The 16,608-nt window shown below is 35.5% G+C and overlaps 2 protein-coding genes across 3 annotated transcripts in view; one reads left to right on the top strand and one right to left on the bottom strand.

The window, feature by feature from the left end:
* The window catches only part of Znf81 (zinc finger protein 81), a 143,937-nt gene extending 128,375 nt beyond the window's left edge, over nt 1-15,562 (bottom strand). The window contains exon 1 of one of the 2 annotated variants that reach the window (XM_013144300.2): nt 15,041-15,562. The gene's annotated coding sequence lies outside the window, so the exon portion shown is untranslated. Of the gene's footprint in view, nt 1-4,135; nt 4,326-15,040 lie in introns of those variants that run through there. The other variant, XM_013144299.2, reaches the window with a different exon arrangement.
* On the top strand, nt 2,856-5,260 carry LOC101787768 (la-related protein 4-like). The gene is given in 2 exon segments (XM_063245787.1): nt 2,856-3,055; nt 3,176-5,260. Coding segments are annotated over 2 exon segments (1,986 nt in total). The 5' UTR covers nt 2,856-2,929; the 3' UTR covers nt 5,036-5,260.
* Nucleotides 15,563-16,608: the final 1,046 nt, after the last annotated feature.

Genomic DNA, 16,608 nt, shown 5'->3' with positions numbered 1-16,608 from the left:
ACTGTTGGTGGGAGTGTAGACTGGTACAACCTTTGTGAAGGTCAGTGTGGAGATTTCTCAAAAAGCTGGGATTGGAAGTCCCATTTATTCCAGCTATTCTACTTCTAGGCATATTCCCAGAAGAACTGAAAGCATCATACCACAGTGATATATGTGCACCTATGTTTATAGCAGCACAATTTGTAATCGCCAGATCTTGGAAACAACCCATGCCCATCAACTGAGGAATGGATAAAAAAAGTTGTGGTACTTCTATATAATTGAGTATTACTCATCTATAAAGAAGGATCACATTGAGATATTTATCAATAAATGGGCGCAGCTTGAGACCATACTCATAAGTGAAATAAATCAATCTCGCATTAGTGAATACCGAATAGTTTCCCTAGTGTAAATAATGGTTCAGATATATAAAAATATGTGGTATCATGATTCCCCATTATGTGGCCTTGAATCCTTATAAAGTTTTCACTTATTAATTAGAAAGGCTTTATTCTGGGCTTCTTGATATGGAAATATTTGAAGCTATAGTATAGTTTTATTCAAATATATCAAGAAAAAAGACAGACACTATGGAACTACTATTATGTCGGGTTATTTGGTGGTGAAATACTAGGTTGCTGAAACAGTCATGCTTTGACCTCTATTGTTATATTGTTATGTCCTCTTTTATCTCAATCTCTCCCTTATTCATTAAAAAATTATTTAGTTATTTTTTATGGTTTTTTTAATTAAGGGGAAAAATTTTAAAAATTAGCAGGACATATAATAGTAACTTTTTTTGATTTCCTATTAACTTGTTTTGAAGTCCTGTAATGCTCACACTATCTTGTTTTGACTGATTAGACTCTGTTCCATTCTGTATGATAGTATCAAGTTTGAGGGTATAGGCAACTACTTTGAAGGCAATAAGATTTACTAAGATGCCCATTCTGGTTTGACTATTGTCTCCTTTGGAAGTCCTGTAATGTTTACAATGCTTAAGTTTTATTGGTCTTGTTCTCTACTGTTTTGTTCAACTTTATAATACCTAATGAGATAGACAATTCTTTTTAAGGTAACAAGAGGCATTATGGTAACCACTGTTGACAACCTTGTACTGTTTTTACATCATGTGCTATGTCTATCCTTGGTTTTGACTGACAGCTTTGTTTTGCCATATTTGACTTCATTCTCTCCCAAAAAAAAAGAGTAATAAGAACTAAGGAGTAATAAAACCCAAAATGTGTAAATTTTGTTGTAAAAATGAGAAGGAAAAAAAGTGCTCTAAAAGATACAACAGCAAGTGTGTTTAGGGGTGTTTAATAGCTGACCATATTAATGTTTTTGGTTGGATCATTGAACACAACTGTTTGCAGTCTCACTGTTTGAATGTCCACTTTGTATGCTTTGATACTGTGATTTGAACAAGTCTCTCTAAGATGATAATATGTAATCTATTAACTGGTGATTTCTTACCGTTTTTTTTTTTTTTTTTTTTTTGTAATTCTGTGTTACTTGTACCCTTACACCACTTTGTTTTGTTTTGTTTTTTCTCTTTTTCCTTTTAAATAAAATTTTTTAAAAAACTGAAATTCTAATTCAAGTGAGGCAAGATATAAAAAGATTAATAAAAGAAATGTTAAATACCTCTCAAGAAGACATAGATGGAAGAATGGAGGAACCCAGAAGAAGAAGAGAAACCCTTGATGAAGAATACAAACAAAATTTAGAATACATGAAACACATTCAAGGAAATTAACAGGAAATTAAAAACTCCATGGAAAGCTGGTAAAATGCCTTAACAGAAACTAAAGTTAGACTTTCAAAACTTGTAGATAGATTTGCGCTGTAAGATCGTGAAAGACAAGATCTCTTAAAAATAACATGGAACCAGGAAGTAACAATACAAAGGATAGAAGATGACAAGAGGACAGAAGCAAACACAAATGAATTACCAAAGCTATTCATAGACATAATGAAGGAAAACTTCCCAAGCATAGGAAAAGGTAATGATATCCAGATAAATGAGGCATACAGAACTCCAGCCAGCTACAACCAAAACAGATCTACACCCAGACATATAATAATCAAGATCCCAAAAATTCATCAGAAGAACAGAATATTAAAAGCTTTTAGAGAAAAGAAACAGATCACCTATAAAGGAAGACCCATCAAAATCATGGCAGACTTCTCAACACAAACTATCAAATCAAGAAAAGCTTGGAGTGAAGTAGTCCAAGCCCTCAAAGAAAATAACCTCCAATCCAGACTGATGTACCCTGAAAAACTGTCTCTCAAAATTAATGGAGATGCAAGATGTTTCCATGACAAGGAGGAACTGGGGGAGTTCGTGACCACCAATCCAACCCTACAAAAAATAATGCAGGACATTCTAGAGAGAGAGAAAAAAAAAACACCAGGATATCAGGCACCGTGGCAGAGAGGCCTCAATGAATGGGGCAGACAGTGGAATGAAGGAGAAAAGTAGACAATTAACAGCAGAAAATTAGCATAGCAGAGATGAAGCAGATAAGGTTGGATATAATCTCTAACATAGATGGCCTTAATACACTAACCAAAAGAAACACAAGCAGAGTACATCAGGAAAGAGGATCCATCGAGATGCTCTGAATAGGAAATATACTCAGCCTGAAACAGTGTTAATGAACCGAAAGTCAAAGATGAGACAAAGATGCTCTATGTGACAGGGAACCAGAGATTAATAGGGATAGCTCATCCAGCAGCCACAGACAGGTTGGAAAGTCATGACACTTTTGTGCAGTGGAGAACTATTCAGCTATAAGGAAAACCTTGAGGCTTTAATAGGTAAAGGAATACAGGTGGCTCGGGCCTGTGAACCAATTGGAATCACGGCGGCGGAACGATTGGTCCGAGCGGAGGGAAACATGTTGCTCTTCGTGGAGGCAGTACAGAGCTTTCAGAAGACATGTGTAAAGAATATGAAATAATGTATTCTTCATCTTGTGATACCACAAGAAATACTACTGGCATTGAAGAACCAACTGAAGGAATGATTTTAGGACCCGAAAATATGAGTTACCAAATATATGACATTTCTAGGGGCTGGGGATTTAGCTCAGCGGCATAAGTGCCTGCCTTGCAAGCAGGCAGTCGTGAGTTCGATCCCTGGTACCGATAAAAAGGAAAAAGACAAAAAAAAAAAATATATGACATTTCTGGAGAAAACAGTGCGGCAATCTCTACAGAAGACCTAAAAGAATGTCTGAAGAAACAGTTAGAATTCTGTTTTTCATGAGAAAATTTATCAAAGGATCTTTACTTGATATCTCAAATGGATAGTGACCAGTTTGTCCCAATATGGACAGTTGCCAACATGGAAGAAATAAAAAAATTGACCACAGATCCTGATTTAATTCTTCAAGTGTTGAGATCATCTCCAATGGTACAAGTTGATGAGAAAGGTGAGAAAGTGAGGCCGAGTCATAAACGTTGTATTGTGATTCTCAGAGAGATTCCTGAAACAACACCCGTAGAGGAGGTGAAAGCTTTGTTCAAAAATGAAAACTTCCCCAAAGTGATAAGCTGTGAGTTTGCACACAATAGCAATTGGTATATCACTTTCCAGTCAGATACGGATGCACAACAGGCATTTAAATACTTACGAGAAGAAGTTAAAACATTTCAGGGCAAGCCAATCATGGCAAGGATAAAAGCCATCAATACATTCTTTGCTAAGAATGGTTATCGATTAGTAGATTCTTGTATGGACAGTCATCCCATTCAAACGCAAGCACAGTATGCTTCACCAGTCTTTATGCAGCCTGTGTATAATCCTCACCAACAATACTCAGTTTATAGTATTGTGCCTCAGTCTTGGTCTCCAAGTCCTACACCTTACTTTGAAACACCACTGGCTCCCTTCCCCAATGGTAATTTTGTGAACGGCTTTAATTCACCAGGATCTTACAGAACAACTGCTGCTGCTTTGAATATGGGTCGGCCATTCCAAAAAAATCGTGTGAAGCCTCATTTTAGGTCATCCAGTGGTACAGAACAAACTGCAGAGAGCTCTGTGCCATTGGGGGATGGACCATTGAACAGATCTAATTCAAGGAATTTTGCACCTGAACGGCATAACCCTACAGTAACAGGTCATCAAGAGCAAACTTACCTTCCAAAGGAGACTTCCGCTTTACAGCTGGAACAAAATGGGGACTATGGTAGAGGCAGGAGAGCTCTTTTCAGAGGTCGAAGACGACGAGAAGATGAAAGAATCCCAAGACCCCATCCTTTAGCTGATGCAAAGTCGCCAACACCAAAGTTTGACTTACTAGCTTCAAATTTTCCTCCTCTACCTGGGAGTTCATCAAGAATGCCAGGGGAACTCCTTTTGGAGAACAGAATGTCTGATGTCATTAAAGGTGTCTGCAAAGAAAAGGAGAATGAAGATTTGAGAGCTAATGGCCCAGTACCTGAAGAAGATGCACAGGTAGACTGTACTTCAGCCCAGCAACTCAGGATGAGTACCAGTCCTCCATGTGCAGCTGAACTTCCTGCATTAAGCACAACTCAGCAAGAAAAGGATACAACAGATGATTCAGCTGTTCAGAAGGATATTCTCATTCAGATGACTACACCAGTCTCTTCCCCAAGTATTACAAAGCCATCAAGAGCAAATACAGCTTTACAGTGTAATAGTAACATAAATGTACCCACAGCTGTGCCCCTACAGGAACCCCGAAAGTTAAGTTATGCTGCAGTATGCCAGAAACCCCCTAAAGAGCCATCTCCAGTTCTTGTGCAGCCACTACAGGAACTTCGCTCCAACACAGTATCTCCCACCAAGAACCAAGAGAATGGAGCTCCTGAGAAGTCCATTGAGAAACCGCAGGAAAAGCCAGAAGCAAGAGCTAGTAAGGATTATTCTGGCTTCCAAGGCAGTACCATTCCCAGGGGAGCTGCTGGGAAAATCAGGGAACAGAGACGCCAGTTCAGCCATAGGGCTCTACCTCAGGGAGTGACTCGACGTAATGGCAAAGAACAATACGTGCCACCCAGATCACCAAAGTAAAAACAAAACAAACAAACAAAAAAACTACTCAAAAACTTTCTCTCTTCCCATTAAACTTGAGCCAAGGCTGTTTGAACTGCTTTGGAAGGGGAAGGGAGTAGCCAGGAAGGACATGAAAAGTGTATCCTTAAATCAGTATGAATTTTGGAGTTATGAGCAGTAGGGTCCCAAAATTCATCTCTAAAGTGATTTTTAAATGCTGGAGGATTCTAATCAGTATAAATATACATATATATATATATATATATATACACACATAAAAATATAATTTTTCTATTTTTGTTTTGGATTTTAATTTGCAGAGATTTTTCTGCCTGGAATCAATTTTGAGGGTTCAGATTTAACTTGGGGGAGAACCGTACATCCTTCAGTATAGGAGGTGAGGGAATGAGAGAAAATATTTTTTGAAGAAGCATTTTTGTAAAAATTAGAAATTACTTTTTTTAATCTATTTAAAGTTTGGTTTCAAGAATGCCATCTCCAACTACATGGCCTTGTGTCACCAAGCAGATGGGTGACTGCGGTGTCTGTTGTGGGTTGGAGCGCGTGGGAGAGTGATTTCAGCCAAATCTGTTGTGAGAGTAAATGATTTGAAAACTGAATGTAATACTTGAGTAGGTTTTAGTTTGAAATTTCATTTGTCCTTCTGACTTTACTAATATTTCATTCAACAGGCTGTTAAAGCACTGATTATACTTGGAGATGTGACTATCAATCAGTTTGATACTCAAGGAAAGACTAAAGTTACTCAGAATAAATTTAAATTCACGTCCCCCCCCTCTTAAAATGGGAAAAAAATTATTTCATTTGTCATTCTATTCCTTGATTGCCCATTCCCAGAAGCAAAATCACCAATCACCTTTGGATTATACATTTCTGACTGCTTTGACCAGTCTAATCAAATCATAGCTGTTGTAAATTTCAGAATTGAATGAAGTATTTTATCCTTCTGTTGTCATACTTAAAAATAATTGAAGAGAAAATTTTTAAAGGATTAGAGAACTTTTTTCTGTTTACAGTTTATTGCCTTCCTTCAGTTTCTTGTCAAAAAAAAGTTTGTAATTCACTGAATCTGAAAAATCAAAAAGTTGTGAGATAAGATAGATGATTGAAGAAAATTAATGCATAATTTTTCAGTGAATAAAATTGTAGCTGTCATATCAAATAGGCAAGTTTACATGCTGGTATTTAGAAAATGACTAAAATATTAAAAATCATGTTATATTAATCTATTTTAAGTCATACCATGTTCAGAATTCTGTGTAGGGTGTGGTTATATTTTTTCTTTTAGGGATAGTTTGTAATAGTAAGAACTGTCCCTTATGTTAGTGACTTACATATGTACAAATTGAAACTGTAAATTGTGAACACTGGAAAGCACCATTGTGACATAGAATATAAACATCTTAGTAATACATTAAAGCAAATGTAAAAGGAGGTTAAAATTACATTACTGTGAAATTCATCTTCCAATTCTAGTTTCAGCTTTGGAGATTTCTATTAGTGGGTAACTGTTAAAAGCTTTGAAAACACTGCACATTTCTGTTCAAGCCAGAATTGTTATTTATAACTTATTCAGCTTGGCAATTGCTTATGGTTTAGTGGATTGATAACATGGCATAATATATTTACATAGTTTGAAAAATCTTCATTTCTACACACTATTTTTAAAAATCGTCTACTAGATGAAACAATAAAACTATCTGTGCTAAAATTTTGGAGTTTAGGCCTTTAAAAAACAATAATAATTGGCTACATCTATGATAAAAGCAATTTTGGTTTACTTAGATAATACTGCAGTTGGTAGAAATGATAAACATTTAAAATGTTAACACCTTGTGAATGCATTGGATATAAGAGAATAAACTTTTTGTAAAAATCACTCGTAAAGATTATAAACTTAATTATTGCATTTGAAATGAAATTTTTTTCTGCAGTGTATCACAGGTTAGGCTCAACTTTCTTGTATGCTTGTGTGATTTATTGTTAGCCCACCAAGTTCTAAATTTCTAAAGATTCTGTTTGGGTTTTGTTTTGTTTGTGGTGCTCGGGATCAAACAGACCCAGGGCCTTACCACATGCTAGCTAGCCAAGGGCTCTACCAGTGAACTATATATACCCCTGGTCCTAAAGATTATAACTGAAACACAAGAAAGGAGTTTCTTTGTGAAGGAAGTAAATATATACTTTTTCTCTAGACATTACTGAAAGTAGAAATTTAAATACATGACCAGTTTTTAGTTTGTTCAAACTTTTAGTATTTTTATATAACTTGCCTCATTATATGTTTTAGTTCCCATATGATGGGATGATATATAGGGAAGAGTGTGTGTGTGTGTGTGTGTGTGTGTGTGTAAAATATATATATTTATAATCTGCATTTAGTGTTTATTTTATTATAGCAGATTTAAGGTTTGTATCCAAAAGATGCCTGTGAGTTATGTGAAATTACTGACTTTTCCAGCATTACTGTCACAGGGTTAGTGTTCATTTTAGTTCAACTTTTTATTGATTCTTTAGATGGTGGAATTTAAATGTCAGATTTTTCTCTTCACACTTACTACTCAACATTTTCTTGGGCTCTTGAAGCCTAAAAGTAGATAGAAATGATACTGATTATATGGTACGGTGACCTGCCATAGTTATTGCTGCATGAAAAGTCACACAGTCTCATCACCTTGCACTTCAAAGAGAAAATACATAGAAGAAGGCATTGTAAAACCTGTCCCCACTTCTTTAAGGTTTTCACAATATCTAGAATCTTTCTCCAATCTAATAATCTTAGTTTTGCCAAATATAGTCATTTAAAATTGTGATCCATTTAAATTCTTTTTCAACTGGATTTTGAAGAAAGATAAGATCTTTCAGTGAAATGGGTTTGTCATCATTTATGCTTAATTTGCAGGTGATCAAATGACATGCAGAATCCTAATTTATTTTTGGTAAATAAGGCTAGTTTGGATATGTTTCACATTCCTTTTTCTTTTAAAATAACCAGATTTGCTTTAAAAAGGCTTAGTGATAGAATGTTGGCATCTTCACTAGTGTAAAGGAGAACAAGAATAATACTGTTGAAACAGAAAATAGTATTTAAAAATTACTGAACATTTTACTATCATTAGTTATGCCTTAATAATTAGTCTCTTGGCTTATATGTCCACCGGTTTTACCTTGAAACTACAACACTGGGGTCAAGTCTCTGATATTCGTGTTGGCAATATACATCAATCGTATTTTTTAAAGTACCAGGTTGTTTTTAATAGAAAACATAAAACTCGAATGAGAGTAGTGTATTCCTTCTGAGGGATTTTTTATAAATTCTTAAATATAATACATGATGGGACATTTTCTAATTTTTATATATTCTTAGCAATTTGATGGCCATTAATTTAACTTTTTGGTATATGCTAATATAGCTGGTCTGAGCTTTCAAGAAGACACATTTCCATTTTGTTAGCTAAATGACATTTTAAAGAAGTGAGTTTTTAAGTTGAGAATAAATTCTCCTTGGAAATTCACCTGATAACTTCAGGTGAAATTTTTATGAATCTTTAATTTAGATAGTTCCTAAAAGTACAACTTAGCCAATTTCTAGCAGCATATTAAATTGTTTTATTTTCAGTTTTGCAATAGGACATTTATTAGTATATGGAAAAAATATCACCATCAGTTTTGGTTGTTTTTTTTTTTTTAATCTGAATCAAGTGTCTCAAGTGACACCTCTCAAATGTTGGGGTGTGGTGGATCAGAATCAGTTATTTGATTTCTATTTTATCCATTGCTTAGGTTTGTTTCTGTTTCAAAACTGTTCCCCGCCCTGCCAATGGTATGACATATGCTCATGCATAAGATGTTAAAATGGGTACATCCTTGTATTTGTATGTTTCCAACATTGCCAAAGTGCTATGGGAAATTAACAAAATTAGAAAAAAATAAAATTATTAAAAAGCAAACAAAAATATAGGAAAAGGAATACAGCTCACAGTCAAGCTCTGGGGTAAAAAGGTCCCATATCATTAGGTAGATAGCGGTTTGCCCCCCTAATCTAAAAACTAAAGAAGTTAGCGGCACCCAAAATGTACAAAGCACTCTGAGAAAGGGAAAGTGGAGGGATTGTCTAAAAAAAGAAGGCAGAGGACATTGTTAATGGTGTATCATGATTTAAAATCCACATTAGTCTTATCACCTTGTTTAGTTTGTTTTTATTCTGTTCCAGTCTGTCTACTTGTACTAGATTTGAGGGCACAGACAGCTATCCCAAAGATAGCAGGATATACTATGGTAACCATCCTTAATTTCCTATTAACTTAACCTGAAGCCCTGTATTACTTACACTATCTTACTATGATTGATCTTAACAAAGGGAGACTATGCTCCCTTATGTTCATGAATCTTTTTTAAATTTATATTTTTGGGTTTTTAAAAAAATCTGGTTTGTTAGATCGCTGTTTTGTCTTGACTGATTTTATTCGAATTTGGTATGCTCGATTGTATCAAGTCTAAGAGTAAAGGCAACTACTCTGAAGACAACATGCAATAGGATACCCATTCTGGTTTGATTATTAACTGCTTTTGAAGTCCTACAATGTCTCCAATGTTGTATTTTTATTAATATTGCTATGTACTGCTATGTTCCATTATACCTGATGATATAGACAATTCTATTGAAAATAACAAGAGACATCATAGTAACTACTGTAGATCATCTAGTATTGTGTTTTTATGTCTTTTTCATTTCATGTTTTTCTAGGAATTTGTTTCATTGTCTTATTTTGATCTGTTTTTCCCTATAAAACAGAAAGGATAGGTATACATGTAGAGATTCACACATGTGTAGAACTTCTAAACAGTTTACAAGAATAGATTATATAATGCATGATGTAATGAACAGATACTCTGAAGAAGAGACACTAAGATACCCAGTGCTAATTCTGTAGTGTTATGATATAAAATCTAGCAATACTATTATTCTGTGTCCAGAGTGACATTAGTCTTTTTTCTTTTAATTTCAACATATGTAAAGATATGGACAGCTATTTTGAAGAGAACTAGAGGCATTATGGCAGCCATTGTTGACTTCCCTATTGTCTCATCCTGAAGACCTACAATGCCTTCATCATCCTGTTCTGATCAGTTTAGTACTATATTGTTTGTTACGTATTCACTGTGTGTGAAGATGGGGACAACTATTTGGAAGAAAACAAGAGACAATATGATAGACAGTCTAGATCTCCGGTGGTCTTTCTTTGAAATCTGTGTTTCTTAAATTGTTTTCTTTTTATCTGTTTTGTTCTATTTTATTATGTTTCATTTTACCCTCTTTAAAATAAAAAAAATTTTTAAAAAGAAAAAAAGCATAAAGAGGATATTATATCAAAGGGAGACTATGCTCCCTTATGTTCATGAATCTTTTTTTTTAATTTATATTTTTGGGTTTTAAAAAAAATTAAGTATATTGGTACAATTTAGGTTTACACAATGACCACATTCAGCATAGGGAATTTACACCTGTACATTATATGCTTTGATTTGCATTTTTCCCTCCCAATCCCCTCCTCTCCCTTCAACTCCTCTTCCTCTCTTTATTTACAAAGCTTTGTTTCCATTTTATCCTTCTTTTCATATTTTTTTCTTTTCCCTTCCTTCCTTCCTCCTCCCCCTAGTTTCTATTTCATTTTGAGCAATTTTTTCCCATTTCACCCTATCTGTTATACACTTTTGTTCTTATTTACACTTTCAGTTTCTCATGCCAGTGAGACACTGCAATATTTACACGTGTGTCTGATTTATTTCAGTTAAGAGTATGGTCTCAAAGTCCATCCATTTATCAATAAATATCTCAAGTTTAGCATTCTTTATGGCAGAGTATTACTCCATTACATATAAAAACCACATTTCCCTTATCCATTCATCCATTGAGGGCATATGGGCTGTTTCCAAGATTTAGCTATTATAAACTGTGCTATTATAAACATGGGTGTGCACATATCACTGTGGTATGATGCTTCTAACTCTTTTGGGAAGATACCAGTAAAAGGAATAGCTGGGTCAAATGCAACCTCTAGTTTTAGTTTTTTTGAGGAATCTCCACACTGATTTCCACAGTTGTTGCACCAGTCTATACTCCCACAAACAGAACAGTGAAGAAGGGTTCCTTGTTTTCCCCAAAGCCCTACCATCATTTGTTATTGGTTGATTTCTTGACAATAGCCATTCTTTTGTGCAGTACTGGGGATTGAATCCAATGTTGTTCTATCACTGAGCTACATTCCCCGTCTTTCTTGTTTTGAGACAGATTCTGTAGAGGTGTCCAGGTTAAACTTGAACTTGTAATCCCTTGGGGTCAGCCTCCCGAGTAGCTGGGATTACAGAAGAGTGTCACTCATCCAGCTGTGATAAATATTTTAAACAGGGAATTGACAGGATATATGCATAGTCTCCATTCATAGCATAAGATATTTAACATCATTAATCATTACAGAAAGCAAATCAAAACCAAAATTTCTAATTTGTTAGGATATCACTTCCCATCCATTAGAATGGCTAAGAAAAGTGTGGTGAGATGTGAATTTGTGCTCTCAGACATTGTTAGTGAGGTTATAAAATGGTATGGCTACTCTGAAAAAGTTTGGTAGCTCCTTTAAACAATAACCATATGTTATCATATTACCCAGCAGTTCCACTCCTAATTATAGTATCAACCCAAAAGAAATGAAAAAAATATCCACTCCAAAATTTGTACACAAATATGCACATCAACATTACTTATAGCAACCAAAAAGTAGAAACAATCTAAATGTCCACCAACTGGATAGAAAAAAAATTGTATATTCATATAATGGACTATTACTTGGCAATAAAAAAGAAGCCCAGCTGGATGTGGTGGCACATACTTGTAATCCCAGCACTCAGAAGGCTGAGGCAGGAGGACTGCCATGAGTTTAAGGCCAGCCTGGGCTACACAGCGAGTCCAGACTAGCCTGAATTACATAGTGAGACCTTGCCTCAAGAAAAAGAACAAGTCCTACTACCTTGTACAAAATGGATGAACCTTGAAACTGTTATCCTAAGTGAAAAAAATCAGTCACAAAAGACCACATATTTTACAATTTCATTTATGTCAAATGTCCAGAATAGGCATATTCACAGAGACAAAAATATAGAATCAAATTGGAGGATCTATGGAACACAAAGTTACATTTACCCCAAAAGTTATGGCTTCAAATGGCTTTATTTTAATTAAAAATAAATATAAAAATTAATTTTATGTGTTTATCCTAAAACATAATCAATAGGGAAAAAAATTACACAACAAAACCCAGGAAGCAGTAATTAATAAAAACATTAAACAAATGGAATAAATATAACAATATAGGATTTAAAGAAAACAAAAAGCTAGCCCTTCAAAATGACTGATGTCATATGATAACCCCTTAGCAAATCAGATAAAGGAGTAAAAGACTGAAATTAGACATGTGAAATCCTTTTCAGTTAAGAAAGTGTTTAAAGCAGTTATTATTCAACACTATGCATAATATATGGTAACATATTTTAATACTGATGTGAAACAAATGTTTCCTAAGCAACGTAATAAATAAAGTTGATACTAGAAAAAAAGGAAGACAGAAGATACCTGTGAATGTAGAAGAGACAAGAAAAAATACTACACAACACAAATAGGAAGACTTTGCAAGGTAGAAAGCAAAGGTGGATAGCTTAAAGACCTCAGGATCTGGAGAGCAACACTGTGATGAATTCCCTGGGTTTTCTTTTTTCTTTCCATAGATCAACAAAATGTATTGGAGAAGCTTACAATTAAGAACCAACAGGCACTTACAAAAATAAAAGCTTCAAGAAAATCTACTCTCCTTAACCAAAGCACCAGGAAAAAGGTGATCTTATTGAACACAAAAACTTTTTCAAAAATAACCAGCCTACTCCAGCGAAACACTAGTGGATGCACTTTCTTTGCAAGCACCCACTGAACATTCTCCAAGACAGACCATATGTTCTAAAACAATATTCTAAAACACTCCCAAAATTGATTGTATGGTGTACTTTCTCTGATTGTAATTACACCAAACTAGAAATCAATACTGCAAAACAAAATCACCAAACACTTGAAAATGAATATATTTCTATATAATCAACGGATTAAAGAAGTGTTGAAAAAAATTAAACAATAAATGAAAATGAAAATACAATATATTAAAATTTGTAGAATTCAGATAGAGCAGCACTGACAAAAATTCATAGCACTAACTTCAAAAAACCAGGAAAATAACACCAAAGTAAACCTAAAGCAAACAAGTAATAAAGAGCAGAAATCAATGAAACTGAAAACAAAAAATACAGAAAAATCAATGAGAATATTCTTTGAAATTACAACTAGGTTATGTGTATAAGATGCATATGAGCCGGCATTTAGGTATATGCCTGTAATTCCAGCTTAGTAGGACAGAAAAGGATAACAAGTTTGAAGCCATCCTGGGAAACTCAGAGAAATCCTGTCTCCAAATAAAATATAAAAAAGGGTATTGCTTAGCATGTCCAAGAAAAGGCCCTGAGTCAAACTCTAGTATTGAAAAAAAAAGTTTCAAAAAAGTGGATAGAAAGCACAGAAAATTTTCATTTTTAGATTTGCGTCTAATCCCCCAAATATCTCATTTTGCATATATAAACATTCCAAAATTTAAATAAATCCAAAATCTGAAAACAGTTCTGATTCCCAGCACTTTGGATAAGGATAACTCAACCTGGAAATTCTAGGTAGAATAATAAAGCATGAAAAGAAAGAAAACTGCTCCTGTTTGTAAATGACATGATTACTTATTAAAAAAAAATCTACCAAAATAGATGTAAAACTAAAATTGATACAAGAGCAACACAAAACTTTTCTCCTATACAAGCAGCAAATATGTGAAAAACAAAATTTAGAAAACAATGCCATATACAACTACTTCGGTATAAACTTAACAAAATACACAACTTGGATGCTGCAAATTACAATATACACTTAAATAACTCAAAGATGATCTAAATAAATAGAGATATACTGTGAAAATGGATCGGAAGTCCTCACATACTTAACATGTATATTCCTATCAAGTTGACATACAGTTTTAACTTTATTCCTATCAAAATCCCAGCAAGATGTTTTATAGGTACAGACAAGATTATTGTGAGATGCATATGAAAAAGCAAAGGAAAAATAGCTAAATAATGTTTAAAAAGAGCAAAGTGGAAATAATCACTAACCGATTTAAAGTCTTGCTATACATCTACAGTAAGCAAGACAGTGTGGAAGTCCTGCCAGAGGAACAGACGCAAAGCTCAATGGGGTAGAATACACAACCCAGAAAGAGCTCTCACACAATTATGGTCAAAGCTGCAAAACAAGTCAATAGATACAGGATAATCTTTTCAACAAATGGTGCTTGAGTAACCGGACCATTTATAAGCGAATAAATGTGCCTCAACCTGAATCTCACAGTATAAAAAATTAACTCATATTATTAGCAGCGACAAGGATAAATGAACAAATCATCATCTCTCCTTTCTCAGTAATAAAAGCAGCACACACAAAAAGCCGAATTTTGTATGACATAACTGACATCTAAATAATTAAATATTATTTTCGTGTTATATAGATAACATTGCTAAAAATTCACCACAGACTAGGCCTTAAGTCTCCTCATATTTCAAAAATAAGCTTCACGTAAGACATTTTGTGGCCCAGAAAACTAAGCTTAGAAATCCGTTAAAAAGATAAACTTTGGAGAATTGAAAACGCACTTCTAAATAACTTCTTGGTTAAAGACAAATTACTAACGCCCCAAAAGCACTTAAAACATAAAATACCAAGCCAGCGGGTCTTAAAGTGAACTTTAAACGCTTAATCTTGATATCAGCAAAGAGAAAAGGCTGTAAAATAATGGGTGAATCACCCAACTCAAGTTAGACAAACGATTCTATTGCTGATTACACAGGTTCCCCAGCACTCACCCTCCCTAGTCGCCCATCACCTCCACATCCTTCCAGCATCGAGTTCAATCAGCTTGACAACTATCAAACCGCCGCTGAGCCGCTTCCGGTCACCACCCTAGCACCGCCCCTCCTTGTGTTTAGGGGCTTCACTTCGGTGGGCCAAAAGTGTCCTGCGCACGCGCAAGTCACCTTCGCGGCTTCTCAGCGGACAACTAGGAGCTGTTATGGAGTTGATGATTTGGGGCTTTGGATGCCTACAGAAGTGTTGCTAGGCGGGGAACATGGCCGCGCCTAGGTTGCGTTTTTCAATGGGATGCGCCATGTTGGAAAAGTGTTCATTCCGTACTGAGAATAAGGACGCCTCTAAACGCAGAGGCAGGGGTGTAGACGTGTCCCACTGGAGACTGGGGGCAGAGGTGGAGACAGGTCTGTGAACAGGCTTACTGGAGAAGTTTCTTTAAACTTATTCTTACGTAGCCGAGAACCATTCCGAGAAGCTGATGGCCACTTAGAAAGTCAGAAGAGCACCCGCAGCAGTCTCTTGGTTCATACTACTGGATGAAAAGCGGAAGGGGGAATTAGGTTGGAACAAACCATGAAGCAAAACAGGGGGAGAAGTCAGCCTTCCTAGGACACAGCAGGAGTGGGAAAAGGGAAGTGAGTGTCAAATTCTCTACCTCTGTCGTGTCAGTGGGGTTTCGCTGTGGGATTTGAATGCTCCCGTAGTCCACCTTATTTTCCACTCCATTGTCCCCAACTAAAAGGAAAGTATGTACCAATAAAAACGATTCACGTGTCCTTAGCCTAATGCACTATTAATAAAAGCATCTTTAAGAAAGTCATTATTTTTATTTCCTCATAAAGTAAAAATCTACTTAGTGACAGTGCCTTTATGTTGCAAATATAGCTTTAGTGGAAGATTCTGACTTTGACTTTCAACTGGTTTGCTGCCACTTTCACCTCCAACGTGGAATTCTAGAGGTGCCCTACCCTTTTGGGAGAAGTCACCAGGGCAGAAAAAAAAAGTTGTTGTGCTGCCTTTCATGTGATAATGCCTATTCATTCTTCAAAACCAAATTCAAATGTCCCCACACTCCCAAACCCGAAATCCTCGGGATAGAGGAGAAGGCTCTGTGCCCTATAAAACCCTCTGAATCCTCAGATGACAAAAGTATTTTGGGACCTAGTGTTAGTTAAAACGTGAATTTGCTGGGTCTCATTTTAACAATCTGAAATGTAAGAGATGTCCTACTCCAGTCAGTCTATGACCATCTGAAACTAATTTGTAGTCTGAAGGATTTCTCAGTCAACGAGGAGACCACACAGCAGAGAAACCACAGGGCAGCTCACTAAATAAAGGAAAAGATAGAATTCTTAATGTATTTGGAAGAATGGTGAAGTTGAGATGAAATGTAAATGAAGCAGTGTTTGGGGGAGCTCCAAGTGAACCCAGAGCGCTGTTACCTTGGAAACAATTGAGATAGCTGTAGGATGCAGTGTCCAGACACCCCATATCTGGAGCTGTGCGCCTGGGCTGGAAATCAAGACTTGCTTTTCTATGTCAAAGCAACTTAGAATCTCCTCTA

The sequence above is a fragment of the Cavia porcellus genome, unplaced genomic scaffold (assembly GCF_034190915.1).
Source record: "Cavia porcellus strain 051 isolate PalLab524CR breed Dunkin Hartley unplaced genomic scaffold, mCavPor4.1 scaffold_3, whole genome shotgun sequence".
Taxonomy (NCBI): domain Eukaryota; kingdom Metazoa; phylum Chordata; class Mammalia; order Rodentia; family Caviidae; genus Cavia; species Cavia porcellus.
The sequence above is the reverse complement of the archived record's forward strand: the minus strand, read 5'-3'. Positions and strand labels throughout refer to the sequence as shown.